This window comes from Scyliorhinus torazame, chromosome 27 (genome assembly GCF_047496885.1).
Source record: "Scyliorhinus torazame isolate Kashiwa2021f chromosome 27, sScyTor2.1, whole genome shotgun sequence".
NCBI lineage: Eukaryota > Metazoa > Chordata > Chondrichthyes > Carcharhiniformes > Scyliorhinidae > Scyliorhinus > Scyliorhinus torazame.
The window spans coordinates 12,105,562-12,125,782 of NC_092733.1; the positions used below are offsets into that span (position 1 = coordinate 12,105,562).

The 20,221-nt window shown below is 53.1% G+C and overlaps 1 protein-coding gene across 1 annotated transcript in view; it reads right to left on the minus strand.

Moving 5' to 3' along the window:
- The window catches only part of LOC140403226 (complement C3-like), a 466,462-nt gene that overhangs the window by 139,995 nt on the left and 306,246 nt on the right, over positions 1-20,221 (minus strand). Inside the window, exons 25-28 of the mRNA XM_072490983.1 lie at positions 18,613-18,688; positions 11,586-11,745; positions 9,484-9,579; positions 8,395-8,542 (exon numbers count right to left, since the gene is read on the minus strand). Coding sequence (XP_072347084.1) covers positions 8,395-8,542; positions 9,484-9,579; positions 11,586-11,745; positions 18,613-18,688 — 480 coding nt within the window. The remainder of the gene's footprint in view (positions 1-8,394; positions 8,543-9,483; positions 9,580-11,585; positions 11,746-18,612; positions 18,689-20,221) is intronic.

Consider the following 20,221-nt stretch of genomic DNA (forward strand, 5'->3'; position numbering starts at 1 on the left):
ATTTTCGGCCTGCCGATATTCTCCCTCCCGGATGGGCCGAAGTCCCGTCGACGTGATGACCGTTCACGTCGACGTCAATCAAACCTCCTTTTCATCGGCGTGACCCGGTGCTCCAGGCTCACGCCGACCAGCGAGGAGGTGAGTGACGGCCTGGGGGGTTGGCTCTGGGCAGGAAATGGCGTGGCCGCAGACTGATTGCGTGAGGAGAGGTGTGTCTCGGCTTGTGTGTGTGTGTGCGGCGGGGGGGGGGGGGGTTGGTTAGAGTAGGCTGGGCTCCGGGGGAGTGCCGGGAGGGGGTCCGTGCCGGGGTGGAGGTTGGGGGTTGGGGGGGGTCCGTGCCGGGGTGGAGGTTGGGGGTTGGGGGGGTCCGTGCCGGGGTGGAGGTTGGGGGTTGGGGGGGGTACGTGCCGGGGTGGAGGTTGGGGGTTGGGGGGGGGTCCGTGCCGGGGTGGAGGTTGGGGGTTGGGGGGGGTCCGTGCCGGGGTGGAGGTTGGGGGTGGGGGGGTCCGTGCTGGGGTGGAGGTTGGGGAGGGGGTCCGTGCCGGGGTGGAGGTTGGGGGTTGGGGGGGGTCCGTGCTGGGGTGGAGGTTGGGGGTTGGGGGGGGTCCGTGCCGGGGTGGAGATTGGGGGTTGGGGGGGGTCCGTGCCGGGGTGGAGGTTGGGGGTTGGGGGGGGTCCGTGCCGGGGTGGAGGTTGGGGGTTGGGGGGGGTCCGTGCCGGGGTGGAGGTTGGGGGTTGGGGGGGGGGGTCCGTGCCAGGGTGGAGGTTGGGGGTTGGGGGGTGTCCGTGCTGGGGTGGAGGTTGGGGGTTAGGGGGGGTCCGTGCCGGGGTGGAGGTTAGGGGTTGGGGGGGTCCGTGCTGGGGTGGAGGTTGGGGAGGGGGTCCGTGCCGGGGTGGAGGTTGGGGGGGGTCCGTGCTGGGGTGGAGGTTGGGGGTTTGGGGGGGTCCGTGCTGGGGTGGAGGTTGGGGAGGGGGTCCGTGCTGGGGTGGAGGTTGGGGGTTGGGGGGGTCCGTGCCGGGGTGGATGTTGGGGGTTGGGGGGGGTCCGTGCCGAGGTGGAGGTTGGGGGTTGGGGGGGTCCGTGCTGGGGTGGAGGTTGGGGAGGGGGTGCGTGCCGGGGTGGAGGTTGGGGTTGGGGGGGGTCCGTGCTGGGGTGGAGGTTGGGGGGGGTCCGTGCTGGGGTGGAGGTTGGGGAGGGGGTCCGTGCTGGGGTGGAGGTTGGGGGTTGGGGGGGGGTCCGTGCCAGGGTGGAGGTTGGGGGTTGGGGGGGGGTCCGTGCTGTGGTGGAGGTTGGGGAGGGGGTCCATGCCGAGGAGGGTGATGGGAGGGCAAATGAGTTGGTCCACCTGGCCAGATGCCAGCCTCCAACAGTTGGACCCATGCGGTCCATGCCACCTGGCTGGGGGGAGGACGGGATATGGGCAATGACGACATGTCGTCGTTCCCCTCCCCCCCACCAGGCCGTCATGTTTTCAGATCATCCAGCGATGTTGGCCGCCGTGGTGGCAGCCGCTCATGTCTATGTTGCCCTGGATGAGGAGGAGGAGGAGGAGGAGGAGGAGGAGGAGGAGGAGGAGCGTGCCAGAGAGGCGGCGCAGGCTGCCGCAGAGGGGCAGGCGGCAGCCGCCCAGGCTGGAGGGACACCTGACCGACAGGACGAGGAGGGGGAGGAGGACGTCGCGGCCCCACGGCAACGGAGGCACCCGAGGGCGCCCCGTGTGTACCGGCCCCGGCAGTCATACCAGGACCTCACGGACCGGGAATGCAGGAGGAGACTCCGGATGAGCCGGGAAACCGTGGCACACATCTGCCACCTGCTGGCACACCTGTCACCGCGTGGCACTGGCGGGGGACAACCTCTCCCCGTGTCCGTCAAGGTTACGGTGGCCCTGAACTTTTATGCAACGGGGTCATTCCAGGCACCGAGTGGGGACCTGTCCGGCATATCGCAGACATCGGTGCACCGGTGCATCCGGGCAGTGACAGATGCCCTTTATGCCATGGCACACCGCTACATCCACTTCCCAGTGGACCGGGCCAGCCAAGATGCCCGGGCCGTGGGCTTCTCTGCCGTGGCCGGGTTCCCCATGGTCCAGGGCGCGATCGATGGGATGCACGTCGCCGTGCGGCCACCTGCAGATAATAGGGCCGTGTTCACTAATAGGAAGGGGACCTATTCGATGAACGTACAGGTGGTCTGCGACCACCGCATGATGATCCTGCACGTCTGCGCCCGTCACCCAGGCAGTGTACACGACTCATTCGTGTTGTCGCGGTCATCCATCCCCGGCATGTACGAGGGACGCCATCCCCGGCTGAGGGGCTGGTTGCTGGGCGACAGGGGCTACCCATTCCGATCGTGGCTGATGACGCCTATACGGAGGCCACGCAATGAGGCGGAGAACCGCTACAATGATGCCCATGTAGCGACAAGGGGAGTGATCGAGAGGTGCTTTGGCGTGCTGAAGATGCGTTTCAGGTGCCTGGACCTCTCTGGGGGCGCCCTCCAGTATCGGTCAGATAGGGTCGGCCGCATCATTGTGGTGTGCTGCGTCCTGCACAACATAGCCCAGCAGAGGGGCGATGTGCCGCAGGCAGAGGAGGGCAGAGTGGAGGAGCAGCAGGAAGAGGCCCAGTCCTCCCCAGATGAGGGGGATGGGGGCAATGGTCAGGGCAGACAGGGTAGACACAGGCGGGTCGCTGTCCACCATTGCCGGCTGGCCCAGCGGGCACATAGCCGCCCGCTTCACTGACTAGATGGGCGTGGGAATCGGGTAGTATGGCCACAGACCGCACACCATGGCAACAGCCGACCACCCACACCCCCCACCCATCCACCCACCCAGCACCCTCACCCCCCTCCCCAACCCCACCCACCCCACTCGCATGCACACCACCCCCCCCCCCCCCGTTGCCGATCCACCGGCGGCACAACGGGCCGGGCTCACACAGTTGCGGGTGGGCGCGTGTCTATCGCAGGCCATGGAGGATGATGACAACCCGCCCTGCGATGAGCTCCTGGCTCTACATCGTTGGACTATGTCTGACCCATGGCCACAGTACCACCATCCACCCAGACCATCCCTGCATGCGGCTGTGACACTGCAGCGCACGGTCCCGTCCTCTGCCCGGGGGATGTTGATGGCGGCCCAGGGGGAAGGGGGCAGACTCACCTGGGGCTGAGGTAAGACCACCCCTCACACACACACTTGCGCTCAACGTACATGACACGCCCGCACACTTTGGACAGAGCACAAAGGCAGCTTCGGTAGGTGTAACTTTGTCTTTAATAACCAAAGGAGTTCATGCACGTGCCCTAGCCCCTAAAACTCATCTGTGCCCTGCACCCGTGCCAACGTACTCAGTGTCTAATTGTTTGGCCTTACAGGCCCTTTGACTACGTCTACGTGGTTCCCCAGATGGTACAGCAGAACTGGAGGTGGACTCCTGTGATTCCTGCCCTCTGACACTGGATCCCTTTGGCGGCCGTTTCCTGGGGCGTCCTGGCCTAGATGGGCCAGGCTGCGGCCCGGGCGACTGGGATGGCGAGCTGCCAGCCTGTCCTGCCCGTTGCCCACCCGATGCACCTGGGACGGAAGGGGGGGGAGTCCGAGGTGTCGCGGTGTACCGGGTCCTCCCCTACAGAGGGAGCCGGGACGGACCACACCACCTCCTCCTCCCTCGGGGTGCCCGATGGCCCCCAGGCCTCTACATGGGTGGGGGATGCGAACGGACTGGCCATCCGACGCCCCCCCGACATCTGGCGCTGGTGGACCTGGAGGCCCGTGCTGGTATCGACAGGGGTCTGCAGGTTTGCAGCCATGGAGCCCAGGGTGTTGGCCAACCCTGTCTGTGACAGTGCGACGCCGGCTCGCACATGGCCACTGGCGCCGATGCCCTCAGCGATGGCCTGCTGAGACTGGGCCATGGCCTGCAGAGACTGGGCTATGGCGTTGAGCGCCTCTGCCATCTGGCGCTGGCACTGGCTCATGGCCTCCTGTGAGAGGGCAGCCATTTCCTGGGCCACAGACGCCGCCTGCACGGAAGGCCCCAGGCCTCGCAAACCGTTCCCCATGTCTGACACCGTCGCAACCATTGCCTCCACCGCGGATGCCACCTGTGTGGTGTCAGCCTGGGTGGCACGCATGACCGGGACCACTCCCAGCTCCTGGACGCGGGTGGCCTCCTCCACCTGCGACCGCAGCCGCCGCAAGCCGCCCGTCACCCTCTTCGCTCGCCTCCGGGTCGGTGGTTGCATCGGATCTATGTGTGGGTGTGGTAACTGCAGGAACCCGGGATCCATCTGGGCGGCAGATGTTCGCTTGGCCTGGGCTGCCCTCCGACCGTCCGGTCCCTCTGCTGCTCCTACCTCCACCTGCTGTACCGGGGCGGCTGTGTTGTGCGCACCAGTGAGTGTACCAGACGCCTCATCACTAAAGTGCCCAACCGTGGTGAGTGTTTCTGCGATGGTGGAGGGTGTTGGTGACAGCAGTGGCGTTGTGTCGTGCTCTTCGTCCCACTCTGACTCCATGGCACTTTGGGGTGGGGGTTCGTCTCCACCCATCCACTCTGAGTCACTGTCCGGTATTTCGCTTTCCCGGGTAGGGGTGTCCTGGGTAGTGCTGTCCCGGGTAGGGGTGTGCTGGGTAGTGCTGTCCCGGGTAGGGGTGTGCTGGGTAGTGCTGTCCCGGGTAGGGGTGTCCTGGGTAGTGGTGTCCTGGCTCGGATGTGGCGGGGGCCTGTGGCTGCCCCCCTCATCGCTGGGTGGTCGCTCCCGCACGTGACGGGGGTGTCGTCTCCCTGTTGCTCCAGGTTTCTCCGTCTCCCGTGGTGTGCGAGGGGCATCCTGCGGGCGTCGCATGCTGGAAGGTCCGGGTCTCTCCGTCTCCCGTGGTCTCCGAGGGGCATCCTGCGGGCGTCGCATGCTGGAGGGTCCGGGTCTCTCCGTCTCCCGTGGTGTGCGAGGGGCATCCTGCGGGCGTCGCATGCTGGAGGGTCCGGGTCTCTCCGTCTCCCGTGGTCTCCGAGGGGCATCCTGCGGGCGTCGCATGCTGGAGGGTGCGGGTCTCTCCATCTCCTGTGGTCTCCGAGGGGCATCCTGCGGGCGGTGTGCTTCTGCGGGGATGGGTGCCTGGACGTTTGGTCCTGCGATACACAATGAAGCATGCATGGTTAGACATCAGGCAGTGATCAGGTGATACGGGGGAGGGGGATATAGGGGAGGGGGGATATGGGGACGGGCTGTCGGTGGCTCACTTGCTGGTGGGCCCCCGACCTCTGCATCAGCAACCTCCCGGTCCTTAGGTCCGCCAGCCAGTTCCAGGGCCCTTTCCTCGTGTACGGTCAGTGGCCTCTCATCAGCGGGCCCTCCTCCAGTCCTCACATGCTCCCTATTGTTGTGTGCGCGCTTCTCCTGTGGGGGGGGGGGGTGGCAGGGGTAAAAGGCAACAGTGTTAGGCAGGTATATGAATGCACGCCATCGGTTGCGCGTGCATTGCAGAGGTTAAGGTTAGGGCTGGATTCACTTGGGGATATGGGGGAGGGGGGATATGGGGGAGGGGGGATATGGGGGAGGGGGGATATGGGGGAGGGGGGATATGGGGGAGGGGGGATATGGGGGAGGGGGGATATGGGGGAGGGGGGATATGGGGGAGGGGGGATATGGGGGAGGGGGGATATGGGGGAGGGGGGATATGGGGGAGGGGGGATATGGGGGAGGGGGGATATGGGGGAGGGGGGATATGGGGGAGGGGGGATATGGGGGAGGGGGGGATATGGGGGAGGGGGGGATATGGGGGAGGGGGGGCTATGGGGGAGGGGGGGCTATGGGGGAGGGGGGGCTATGGGGGAGGGGGGGCTATGGGGGAGGGGGGGCTATGGGGGAGGGGGGGCTATGGGGGAGGGGGGGCTATGGGGGAGGGGGGGCTATGGGGGAGGGGGGGCTATGGGGGAGGGGGGGCTATGGGGGAGGGGGGGCTATGGGGGAGGGGGGGGCTATGGGGGAGGGGGGGGCTATGGGGGAGGGGGGGCTATGGGGGAGGGGGGGCTATGGGGGAGGGGGGGCTATGGGGGATATGGGGGAGGGGGGGATATGGGGGAGGGGGGATATGGGGGAGGGGGGATATGGGGGAGGGGGGAATATGGGGGAGGGGGCATATGGGGGAGGGGGGATATGGGGGAGGGGGGATATGGGGGAGGGGGGATATGGGGGAGGGGGGATATGGGGGAGGGGGGATATGGGGGAGGGGGGATATGGGGGAGGGGGGGATATGGGGGAGGGGGGGATATGGGGGAGGGGGGGATATGGGGGAGGGGGGATATGGCGAGGGGGGCTATGGGGGAGGGGGATATGGGGGAGGGGGGATATGGGGGAGGCTCACCCTGCCTGCTCTGACGAGGTCGTTCACCTTCTTGTGGCACTGGGTGCCTGTCCGTGGTGTCAGGGCCACAGCGGTGACGGCCTCTGCCACCTCCCTCCACAGACGCCGGCTGTGGCGTGGGGCAACTCTGCGGCCATGCCTGGGATACAGGGCGTCCCTCCTGTGCTCCACCGCGTCCAGGAGCGCCTCCACATCGCGTGACTCGAACCTTGGGGCTGAGCGACGGCCAGCCATCCAGTCGGGTGTTCCGGTCGGGTGGGGGGGAGCTGCGCGGCCTTATGAGCCGTCACGACGTGCGGCGCGTATGACGCTGCACGGCGTGAACCACTGCGCAATCGCGGATCCCGTTACGTCACTGCTAGCCCATTTCGGGCTGGAGACTATCGTCCCATTTTTATGACGTGACGCAAGTGGGATTTGCGCCGTTTTTGGCGCCGATCGGCGGACTTTCCGCCGATAACGGAGAATTTCGCCCGAGAATTCAAGCAGAATGTGTTCCTGATGAATTATTCGGTGAGTGAGAAGGAATGGAACCAGAAAAAAAAATCAAAGCTCCTCCTGCTTTTGGAGCTTTTAAAAAGTAGGAATAAAAACATTATTGGATAAAAAAAATTGAATATTCACTTTTAAATTTTTTTTTCTGCACTCCTCTAGCCAATATATTTACTCACAAAACTATCTGAGTTTCTTCACTGAAATACCCCAGCATCACACTCCAAGATTTCTATTAAGTCATATTCCAAAATAATGAACATCGAAGGATAATTATTCTGCCTTCATTCTCAGCATCTAATGTTGCTGGTCCTCGTTAGACCCATAACTGCCAAAATGTCATATTCCTTATCATTCACAATTCCCAATGAAGGCTTCTCCCATCAGCAGGGATGTTGCACACAAATTCAGGCTTCCTAGACCTACAACAGCATCAAGACTGAGGCTACTGGCTGTTGACATCCTGGTGAGGCTCCAGAGAGATTTGCCATTTTGGCCTCAGGTCTCCACTGCGGTAAGGTAGCAGTGGTGGCACGGTAGCACAGTGGTTAGCACTGTTACTTCACAGCGCCAGGGACCTGGGAACAATTTCCGGCTTGGGTCACTGTCTGTGCGGAGTCTGCACGTTCTCCCCGTGTCTGTGTGGGTTTCCTCTGGGTGCTCCGGTTTCCTCCCACAAGTCCCGAAAGACGTGCTGTTAGGTGAATTGGACATTCTGAATTCTCCCTCTGTATACCCGAACAGACGCCGGAGTGTGGCGATTCAGGGATTTTCACAGTAACTTCATTGAAATGAAATGAAACGAAAATCGTTTATTGTCACAAGTAGGCTTCAAATTAAGTTACTGTGAAAATCCCCTAGTCGCCACATCCTGGCGCCTGTTCAGGGAGGCTGGTATGGGAATTGAACTGTGCTGCTGGCCTACCTTGATCTGCTTTCAAAGCCAGCGATTTAGCCCAGTGTGCTAAACCAGCCCCATTGCAGTGTTAACGTAAGCCTACTTGTGACACTAATAAAAATTATTATAATTACTGCCTCCCAGTATGAGCTCATCTGATGGGTGGAGGCCCAGTCAGTGATAAAAGAACCACCTTTTCATCAGATCCCTATACTGGGTGTCCAGCAAAAAATGCTGCACCAACATGAAGGAGATGGGGCTGAAAACTATTTTTCAGGAGCAGTGCCAAACATGCTCATCACTAATCAGCTCTGATTCAATGGAGCAGAAACTGGGCACAATGTAATTTGTTGTAAGCTCCTTTCGCACTGTGAGCAAAAACAACTTCACCTCCTCAACTTTAATTATTGATTAGATAAAGGGAAATGTTTGCTGCCTCATGGGTGTAGTGAATTTGGAATTTTCAAACTAGCTCAAGTTCTGATCTCAGGGATCAAGACAGCATTGTCTCTGCCTTTGTTTTTATTAACTAACAATTTCACTTACTGTTACAGTCCCTGGGTGTGCAGAGATAGACAGAATTTCTGTAGGAAAATTCTAACGACAGAGAAAATGCGGACTTACCGGAAGCAAATTTCATCAGGATGTCCAGTTTGTTTATTCTCAATAGTGATAGAGCATAGGTTGTGATTGTCACCGAGTATGTTCTCTTCAGATTACCAATCCTATTTTGCAGATAGTCACCTGCTTTTCTGATACTGATTTCATAATTCTGAAATTAATGAATAATAAATAAATTAAGAAATTTTAGAATGAAATTCTATCAACCGTTACCAACTCGTGTATTGAGAAAACATTCACAGCAGTAATATTTTTGAATATGTAAACTCAGGTGTACCTGTTTTGTTGCTTCTCTTTGCTCAATACAATTTGGCTGACATTATGCACTGTGCCCATGCTAAGTAAGGACATTTTATTTTAAAAGTCTCTTCAGCGAACAGTGACATAGTGATTGAAAGAACATTCACAAGTCTCTTTACAAACCACATATGCTGAACAGTCTGGTGCCACCAGATATTGCAGGAATGCTTCTTCTGATCTAAATTGAATTAACTGAGACTGATATTCTTTGCACCCGAATCATTATCAATGAGCCAGCTTCCAGTTTCACCATGATCCTATAATCAATCCACATCCACTGATCCCACTCCGTTCTCTGATCACTCCTCCAGACCTCTAACCTTGAACACCTTACTTCCCCCATTCTACTCTAGCCACTGATTTCTCTTCCCCACTCCATCCCCCTTATATTCCCGTGCCTTGTTTCCAAACTTTCTTACAACTTCCAGTAGCTTCCATGCGTTAACCATCACAAAGTTGTTGAACTGAGTGACAATGCCACTACAAGGGAAACAGGACATCTGGGACCAGAGTAAAAATGACAACAGACAGTATCATGTTTATCAATGATGCCAATAATCTTTTCGGCTAGTCTGCTATCAATCACTTCCAAACTTCCATGCTGAATAATTGCCAAATAGACGAGATCCCATTTTCTGATTGACAATATGCAAAGCAAGAGTCAGGCCTTTCAGGTGACATGAGATAAAATTGGAGGTAATTTCAAGAAAACTTTAACAAAATCATCTGAACCAAAATATTACATTGCAATCTTGTCTTATCACCTTACTCTTAAAAAAAGTACTCCATTACCTCGATGCAAGTTGAACAAACATATTTAGCCTCAAGCATTGCGATGAGCACAAATGCAGTCAGTGATGTGTCGCTTTCTGATCCATATACTCCTCCCTAAAACATGCAAAAAAAATGAAGCATTTCATTCATGCACATTCTCACATTCTGACTCAAAGCAATTAGGAGTAGTTAAACTGCTGCAGGACGGTTTGGGGCACAGTGGTGGTGTCCCACTTCAGGATTTGATGGCCATGGAAGGTGCATCCATAACATCGACAAATAAGTTGTCAATCAGCCTGTAATACCTTCAAATTCACCTGATGGCAGGTGATAAGATTAGGAGTGCTTCCAGGTCAGCCATATTGTAGATAGCAAACCACTGTAGTACTTTGCCAGGCATAATTATGGACTCGTCCAATGGAAGTCTTAGGGATGGTACCTGAAGGAGGAGTTAAACTGCTGATTTCATTTCTGGAGTTAATTGTTTGGCAAAGATTTACGAAAACAAATCAAAGCCTGAAAAAACACTCAAGGAAAGATTGGGGCAGAAATATCCTATAATTCAGGTCATAATTAAAACCTGACAGCCTCAAATTCATCTGAGGGAACAATTTGACAATTTTGGAACATCAGGAATGTTGTGTACATCCAAGTTAGATGTGAACATTTTAAACAACAATTTTAAAACCAAAAGCCTTGACAGGAAAATTACACCCTTAACATTTAGTTAAGTTGATCAATTTTGAAGAAGCTCATGGAAAAGGTGAAAGGAACAAGTTTCCCAACAACTCGAAAAATATAGCAGAATGCTTTCCCATGTCGAGGGGCACAGAACGGACACCAAAGAAAAGTGAAGAACGTGAAGATGGATTTGGAGTGGGAAGAGGAATGTTACGTAAAGAGCTTTGAAAACAGAAGGATTTGGAGGTTTGGTCCAGAGAACAGTGACACGGTGGTTGAAAGAACATTCACAATAGTGAAGAGCAAAGGTGCGAAACAACTGAAGGATGAATGTAGGTTGTAGGAGTGACTGAGATATCAGGTCAAGGAGTCGTTTGAACAAAGAAAAAAGGCGAAAGGAGAAGGCTAAGGGAAGATTTGATCAAGATGTTCAAAATCGTGAAGAGCTCTGATAGTGTAAATAGAGGAGAACGTGATCCCAGTGGGAGAGGATTCTGATTAAAGAAATTCACATATAAACCAGAGACAATGGGCGGGATTCTCCGACCCCCCGCTGGGATTTGGCGGGGGCGGGAATCGCGCTGGCAGCGGCCCCCACCGGCGATTCTCCGGCCCGCGATGGGCCGAGTGGCCGCCCGTTTTTTTGCCGGTCCCGCCGGCGTAAATTGGAGTAGGTCCTTACCGGCGGGACCTGGCAGCGTGGGCGGCCTCCGGGGTTCTTGGGGGGGCACGGGGAGATCTGGCCCCGGGAGGTGCCGCCACGGTGGCCTGGCCCATGATCGAGGCCCACCGATCCGCGGGCGGGCCTGTGCCACGGGGGCACTCTATTCTTCTGCACCAGCGGCTGTAGCAGTCCGCCATTGCCGGTGCGGAAATGAAGCCTTCTGCGCATGCGCGGGGATGACGGCAGCACACGCTGGCGTTCCTGCGCATGTGCCAACTTGCGCCAGCCGGCAGAGGCACTTCGGCGCTGGTTGGCGTGGTGCCAAGTCCCTTCCCCGCTGGCCGGCGGGGCGCAAACCACTCCGGGGCGGACCTAGCCCCTGAAGGTAAGAGGATTCCGCACCTTTGGGGTGGCCCGACGCTGGAGTGGTTCACGCCACTCCTCGGCGCCGGGACCCCCCGCCCCGCCGGGTAGGGGAGAATCCCGCCCAATGTTGCATTTAATGCAGCAAGTTGCGATCTGGAATACACTCTGAAGAAGTGGTGCAAGAAGGTTCAACAGCAACGACAAAGAGCTGGGGGAACACTTTTAGGGCAAAAATCTGGGGAAGCACCAGGGGACTGAGGCAAACTGGATATTTCTGTCAAAGAGCTAGCATCAGCACGATGGACTGAATGGCCTCATTCTGTCCTATAACATTGCACAATTCAATTGCCTTAATTCTTCATTACAACCATCTGCACTGAACACGAGAAAGAAGAAACATCTTGCGTACAATCATCTCTCCGTGAATTACAGGAGCGTCCTCTTGGAAGTGACCATGAAGTCTCTGTTTATTTAATATCAACCACTTTGCAGCACCACAGAGAACATCTTTTTGAATTGTGATCAAATTGTACGACATCGCGAACACTTTCACCACATAAGCAGTCAACCTACAAGGAAAGAAATGCAATGTAAACTCATATAAAAAAAATTGTGTGAGAAACAGATTTTATGAGGTAAATTAATCTAAAGAAACTTTTACACAATTAAACTTTTCAACACCACTGTAATTAATGATTCAATGTGCACAGATGTTGAAATCAAAAAGACTATTTGATCTAAATCATTTATCTTGATGGAAATCATATTTGACACACATTGAAGGGTTATGGAACTCCCTAAACCCCTTCGCCTCTTGGCATCAATCTCCTTGAAGATGTTCCTTTAAACCTACTTCTTGGACCAAGTTTGTGGACACCTGTCCTAATATCTCCTTATGTTGCTTGGTGACAGATTCCGTTTGGTAATCACTCCTGCAAAGGAGGTTTCATTACATTAAAAGTACTATTCAATACAAGTTGTTGTTAGTACATAGTAGCGAGACAGGTCTCAAAAGAGAATGCTCCTTCATATTGCATGGGGATCTTTATGGATTTTGTGCATCCTATACTCCTAGTAGTACATAATTAAATTTTTGTTACCAGTCTCAGTAGCCCAAAGACAGAAGCAGGAACATACCAACTTGTATTTGTTTTGCACCTATTATGGATCCAGACCTGTACCCCAAGTTTGGTTAAGATCCCAGGTCTGGAACCCAACTACTTGCATTTGATAAAATTGTGAGGAAATGTTCCTGCTAACAGGAGTTACAACCCTGCCAGCAGGCAGCTTTTAGAATCACTACAGTGCAGAAAGAGGCCATTTGGCCCATTGAGTCTACACCGAACCTTTGAAAGAGCCACCCTACTGAGACCAACGCACCACTCTATCCCCGTAACCCGGTAAACCCACATAAACTTTTGGACACTAAGAAGAAATTTAGCACAGCCAATCGACCTAACCTGCACATCTTTGAGCTGTGGGAGGAAACCGGAGGAAACCCAGCAGATACAGGGAGAATGTACTGTTATGGGCTAGGGTTGAGAGAACCCCAAAGTGTATCATGGAGTTCACCTGACCCACAACTTTTAATAGATTGTGGTTATGTGGAGCACACGGCCCTACTCTGCAGGTGTGATGCAACAGAGATCTACAGTATTTTTAAATTAAAACAATGTTTATTTATGAAACCAGTTAACACTTTATAAACCCACAGTAAACATCTTAACAACTAGCAAGACCAATAAATCCCCCAAAGAATACAGTACTCTCTAAGTAACTCTTAATATTTCCTTGCAACATCCATAAGACAAAAAGAACCCTTTTTACAGAAAGAAATCAGGTTTAACTTCACTACTGAGAACAGTTACCACTTTGAAATCAAATGAACATTTATAAGCTTGCAGAGATTCATACACATCTTGCTGTGACTGTAGCTTCTCCAAATCTAAAACAAAACTAAACACACCCTGTAGCTGCAAGCCCAAAGTGATGGTAAAAGCAGACAGACAGCCCAGTTCCACCCACACTCTGATATCATTGATAAACACCCATTTCTTAAAGGTACATTCACTACAGCTATTCGATAAACACCCATTTCTTAAAGGTACTCTCACATGACAGTACAAACTCCACAGGCAGCCACCCAAGGCCGGAATCAAACCTGGAACTGTGAAGTAACAGTGCTAACCACAGTGCCACTGTGTCGCCCACATTAAAACAGACTTTAATTTGAACAAAGAATTAAGAACATTAGCAACAAAGAAATAGCTTTAAAGTAAACAGGTACAACATCTTAACTTGCTTCCTGAAATTTGCTTCTACATTCCAATTAAGCAAACCCACACATTTCAAATACCACTTTTGTATAAAGTTAACAACCAGATTTTACTTGGTATACAGTCCTTTGAGAGAGAAACCTTTTTTTCATTAGGACCAAGCAGAGAACCTTCTGCTCAGCTTCAAGTTCTGCAGGCAATGTATTTGTTCTAGACAGGCCTGGTCCCTCCCATTAGCTACACCAGTTGCACCCAAAACACACGGCATTCCTTTGTCTCTTGTTCACAGCATCCTTTGTAAGCAGGATTGAGAATCCCACTGCCTGCCCTGTGCCAGAGTAAGGGACATCTCTGAGTGTCATGAAAGCATATTGGATGGGAAGGGGAGGATTCAGTTGCTGTGGTCCACATTGGGACAAACAACATAGACAAGACTAGGAAGGATGACCTGTTGGGGAATTATCAGGCAGTCGGAGCTAAATTAAAGAACAGGTCCTCAATGGTTATAACCTCAGGATTACTACCCGTACCATGTGCGAATTGGCATAGGGATCAGAAAATTAGGGAAGCAAACACGTGGCTAAAGGAGTGGTGCGGGAAAGAGAGGTTCTTTTTTCATGGGGCATTAGCATCTGGATTGGAAGAGGAGGGATCTATACCGTTGGGACGGCTTTCACCTGAACTGATCTGGGACCACTGTTCTAGAGGAAAGGGTAAAAAGGGTGGTCACAAGGACTTTGAACAAGCATGTGTGGGGGGGGCGGAAGGGATGAGTGAAACTACAGGAAGAATAATGGTTAATGAGAAGCAAAGCAGCAGGTTAGCACGTGGGGAGGAGGATTCAACTACAGGGAAAATTATGAAAAAGGTTAAAGGGAAGAAGAACTCAGGAGATGTTATTAATGGAGGTGTGAGGATTCAAAAAGATTTTAAAAGATTAGTATAGGGGCACTTCACTTGAATGCTCGTCGCATTCAAAACAAGGTAAATGAGTTGACGACGCAAATCGTCGCGAATGAATTTGATTCTGTGGCCATTACACAAGACATGGTTGCAGGGTAGTTAAAATTGGCATTTAAATATTCAGGGTTATCAGACTATTCGGAAGGACAGGTGGGAACGTAAGGGAGGTGGTGTAGCTCTGATATTTAAGGATGACATTAGGGCAGTCGTGAGAGATGACATAGGTTCAATGGAGAAAAAGGTTGAATCCATTTGAGTGGAAATTAGGAATAGCAAGGAGAAAAGCTCGCTGATAGGATTGGTCTATAGGCCACGGAATAATAACATCATGGTCGGGCGGGCAATAACCAAAGAAATAACTGATGCATGTAAAACTGATACGGCAATTGCCATGGGGGCTTTGAATCTACAGGTCAAACCAGCTTTGTGGAGGAGTTCAAATATCCATGACAGTTTCCTCAAAAAGTATTTAATGGAACCTACAAGGGAGCAAGCTGCCCTAGATCTGGTCTGTGCAATGAGACAGGAATAATTAATTATCTCGTAGTTAGGGATCCTCTTGGAAGGAGCGAATACAGTATGGTTGAATTTAAAATACAGAAGGAGGATGAGAAGGTAAAATTCAATACCAGTGTCAAAGGAGACTACAATGGGATGAGGCAGGAGTTGGCTAAGGTAGACCAGGAGCAATAAAGGAACAGTGGAAGACATTTAAAGCGATTTTTCACTGTGTTCAGCAAAAGCTTTTACCAGTGAAAAGGAAGGATTGTAGGAAAAGGGCTAATCAGACATCGATATCTAAGATGTGGAGATGCCCGCGTTGGACTGGGGTGAGCACAGTAAGAAGTCTGACAACACCAGGTTAAAGTCCAACAGGTTTGTTTCAGACACTAGCTTTCGGAGCACTGCTCCTTCCTCGAGTGAATCAAACCTGTTGGACTTTAACCTGGTGTTGTAAGGAAATAAAGAAGGGTATCAAATTGAAAGGAAATGCAAACAAAGTGGCAAAGTTTAATGGAATCTAGAGGATTGGGAAATCCTTAAAGGTCAACAAAAAGCCACAAAAAAAGCTCTCAAGAAAATTGTGAGATTTTGAGAGTAAACTAAATCAGAATATAAAAACAGGTAGCATAAGTTTCCACAAATATATTCAATGAAAAAATGTTGCTTAGGTAAACGTTGGTCCTTTCAAGGATGAGAAGGAGGATTTCATCATGGGCAATTAGGAAATGGCCGAGGCATTGAACAGGTATTTTGTGTCGGTCTTCAGAGTGGAAGACACACAAAACATGCCAGTAATTGATGGCAAGTAGGTGAGGATCTAAAAACAATCATTTTCACTAAGGAGGTAGTGTTGGACAAGCTAAGGAGGCTAAAGGGAAACAGGTCTCCTGGCCTTGATGGAATGCATCCCAGGGTAATAAAACTGATGGCAGGGGAAATGGCAAATGCGTTTGTGATCATTTACGGGACACTGGGGCGGTTCCGGCAGATTGGAAAACAGCAAATGTGACGGCACTGTTTAAAAACGGAGGTAGACAAAAGCTTTGACAAAGGGTCATCTGGTCTCTCCCGACAAATGCGACCAGACCTGCTGAGATTTTCCAGCATTTTCGTTTTGGTTTCAGATTCCAGGATCCCCAGTAATTTGCTTTTGGCATAATGGAATGTTGTTTGAATTAATGTTAATCTTTATTGTTGTCACCAGTAGGCTTACATTAACACTGCAATGAAGTTACTGTGAAAATCCCCTAGTCACCACACTCCGGCTTCTGCTCGGGTACACTGAGGTATAATTCAGAATGTCCAATTCACCTAACAAGCACGTCTTTCGGGACATGTGGGAGGAAACCGGAGCACCCGGAGGAAACCCACGCAGACACGGGGAGAACATGCATACTCCGCACGGACAGTGGCCCAAGCTGGTAATCGAACCAGGGACCGTAGCACTGTGAAGCAACAGTGCTAACCACTGTGCTACCGTGCCGCTGTGAAGGGAGTCCCTGTGGAGTTAATTCAATTTCAGCTTGGTAAAATGATGTAATTATTGGGAGGAGCCAGGCATTTTGCAGAAAAACAACGGGCGGGATTCTCCGATCCCAGGCCGGAGAATCGCCTGAGGGGAGGGGCGTGATTCACGCAACGTCTCTCCAATGCCTGTCCGCCGCTTCTCTGGTGACTGGAGAATCGGCGCCATTGGCGCCGGCGCGGTGCTGGTCGGGGACCGCTCTGCGTGCACGATGGGCCGAGTGGCCGTCGAGAGGGCCGGTCTCGCCGGCGCCGTTCACGTGTGGTCTGAGCCAGTGGGACCTGAGTGTTCATCCTGCGGGGGGCGTCCTGGTGGGGGTGAGGGTGTATCCGACCCCGGGGGGGGGAACCTCCACCATGGCCTGGCCTGCGATCTGGGCCTACCTATCTGTGACCCGGCTTCTCCGGGTGGGGGCCTATGTTCCTCTGCGCCGGGCCCCTGTAGCTTTCCGCCATGTTGCGGCGGGGCTGGTGCGGAGAAGGAAACTAGCACGCATGCGCGTGTTCGCGCCGGTCGTAGCGCGCATGCACAAATTCACGCTGGCATTAGCATGCATCTGTTGATGCCGTCGTCAAATGCGACGGCGTTTACTACGGCGTCAACACTTCGCCTCAGGATCAGAGAATCCCGCCCAATGTTCGTTGGAAATGTGAGCAGATGTCAAGCATTTCAGTTCAGTTTAAAAGATATGTCTGTAGATAGATTAACAGTTTCTATTCAAGCAGTTCAGAGGAGTGTAAGCTGAAACCAGCTGAAACAACCTCTGAAGAAATAGAGCCAGAGCTTCAGCATGGTTCTGGCAGGATTCAGGGGCAAAATTCTCCACCAATGGCGCGATGTCTGCCGACTGGCGCCAAAAAAGGCGCCAATCAGACGGGCATCGCGCCGGCCCAAAGGTGTGGAATGCCCAAAGGTGGGATTTCCGCCCCGCCAGCTGGCGGAAATGGCGTTTGTTGCCCCGCCAGCTGGCGCGGAAATGCGGTGCATGCGCGGGAGCGTCAGCGGCCGCTGACAGTTTCCCGGCGCATGCGCGGGAGCGTCAGCGGGTGCCGACAGTTTCCCGCGCATGCGCAGTGGGGAGAGTCTCTTCCGCCTCTGCCATGGTGAGGCCGTGGCGGAGGCGGAAGGGAAAGAGTGCCCCCACGGCACAGGCCTGCCCGCGGGTCGGTGGGCCCCGATCGCGGGCCAGGCCACCGTGGGGGCACTCCCCGGGGTCAGATCGCCCCGCGCCCCCCCCCAGGACCCCGGAGCCCGCCCACGCCGCCTGGTCCCGCCAGTAAATACCAGGTTTGATTTACGCCGGCGGGACAGGCAATTTCTGGGCGGGACTTCGGCCCATTCGGGCCGGAGAATTGAGAGGGGGGTCCTGCCAACCGGCGCGGCCCGATTCCCGCCCCCGCCCAATTTCCGGTACCGGAGACTTCGGCGGGGGCGGGGGCAGGATTCACGGCGGCCAACGGCCATTCTCTGACCCGGCGGGGGGTCGGAGAATGACGCCCCAGGTCTTTTCTTTAAACCAGTGTCAAAAGATTTTCTAAGAACATCTCTGTAAAGCAGGTATTCCTGAGAGCTAAGTATGGATTGAGAGCCGAGATGGGTTTGATTTTGTTGGAATGGGAATAAAGATAGCAGTTAAGAGTTACTGTATTCACTGTATTAATTAGCATTGTTTGAGAGGTAATTGTAAGTTATTTTCTGGTGTGATGTTAAAGATATTTCACTACTGTGTTCTTAATAAAGTTTGTTTCAATCTATCATATCCCTATTTCTTTTTGAAATCACTTCTGGAGAGAGGTATCATTTCCTCACAGTCTTACAAAATTAAAATTAAATATTGGGGTTTCTGTCTAGTATCCTAGCCGCTGTTGGGGTCTGGTCCAGATCATAATACATGACATTAGCTAGCTGTTAGCAAACAGGTAAGAGAGCTTTTAATATTTATTAGCAGAACACTTCCCCTGCAAAATCACTGATAACTGTATGCATTTTAATAACATTACTGCAAAAATACAAACTATAAAATATGACAATTTATTATATTCATCACACACATGAAACATGATAAAACATTCTGAGACATTTCACAGAAGCAAGATTCAATAAGCTATGTCAAAACAATATTATCAGAAAGAGAAGAGAGAAAGGAAACATTTAATTCAATAACATACCACGTGCTAGATGGTCGATTCGTGAATGCTCCGTAAGAACTATCCGGTTTACGATATGCCAATTCCTGAACATAACCTGAGTGGAAAACAAATCAAATTACAAAATAAAGATCGACAAACACTGGCAATCTTAAATAAAAATCACAAAAAAACTGGGAAAATCAGTGATCTGGGGCGAAATTCTCCCGAAACGGCGCGATGTCCGCCAACTGGCGCCCAAAAGGGCGCCAATCAGACGGGCATCGCACCGCCCCAAAGGTGCTGAATGCTCCGCATCTTTGGGGGCCGAGCCCCAACATTGAGGGGCTAGACCGACGCCGGAGGAATTTCCGCCCCGCCAGCTGGCAGAAACGGCCTTTGGTGCCCCGCCAGCTGGCGCGGAAATGACATCCCCGGGCGGCGCATGCGCGGGAGCGTCAGCGGCCGCTGACAGTTTCCCACGCCTGCGCAGTGGAGGGAGTCTCTTCCGCCTCTGCCATGGTGGAGACCGTGGCGGAGGCGGAAAGGAAAGAGTGCCCCCACGGCACAGGCCCGCCCGCGGATCGGTGGGCCCCGATCGCGGGCCAGGCCACCGTGGGGGCTCCCCCTGGGGCCAGATTGCCCCGCGCCCCCCCCCCCCCAGGACCCCGGGGCCCACCCACGCCGCCTTGTCCCGCCGGTAAGGTAGGTGCTCTAATTTACACCGGCGGGACAGGCAATTTATCGGCGGGACTTCGGCCCATCCGGGCCGGAGAATCGAGCGGGGGGGCCCGCCAACCGGCCCGGCGCGATTCCCGCCCCCGCCGAATCTTCGGTGCCAGAGACTTCGGCAACCGGTGGGGGCGGGATTCACGCCAGTCCCGCCGATTCTCCGACACGGCGGGGGGTCGGAGAATGACGCCCCTGATCACAGAATACAGTATCAGAAAAAAACAGAAACAAATCTGGAAGCTTGCAGAAAATGTTGACTAATCAAAGCCAGGGTCAAGGTCCGCAAATGGTTCCTCGATCCAATTCCACCTCACATGGTCTCCAAACCGCATAATGGTTCATTTTGGTTGGTGTCCCTTGCCAAAGCCCATATCATCTGGTGCTTCTGTTCCCCCTTTGCACCAAGATCCTTCTCCCCTGTGTCATGTGAGAGTACCTTTAAAAAATGGGTGTTTAAGAAATGTACCTTTAAAAAATGGAGCTGCTCATGTCACTGCAGTGATGTCAGAGTGCGGGTGGAGCTGAGCTCTGGCTCTGCTTTTTAGTTTCAGTTTGAGAAAAGCTTGTGTGTGTCTGTGTTTTTCAGTGAGCTGCATCTGAAGTCTGCCATCCAAAGACTATGGATCATTTGGTGAACCCAGAATTGTAAAAGGTCTCAGTATTGAATGTAAACCTAATGTGCTCTTGTTTGAAGGTTTGTTAAGTCTTTTGGATGTTAAAAGAACAGCTTAAAAGGGTCATTTAATGTTGTAGTCTTTGGGGTCGTATTTGAATTAATGATATTCATGGTTTGTTTTAAAAAAGGTTAACTTGTGCTTATAGAATAAACATTGTTTTGTTTTAAAAAATACTTTTCCATTTCTGTTGTACCACACCTGTAGAGTGGGCCGTGTGCTTCCCATATCATAACACCTGCTAC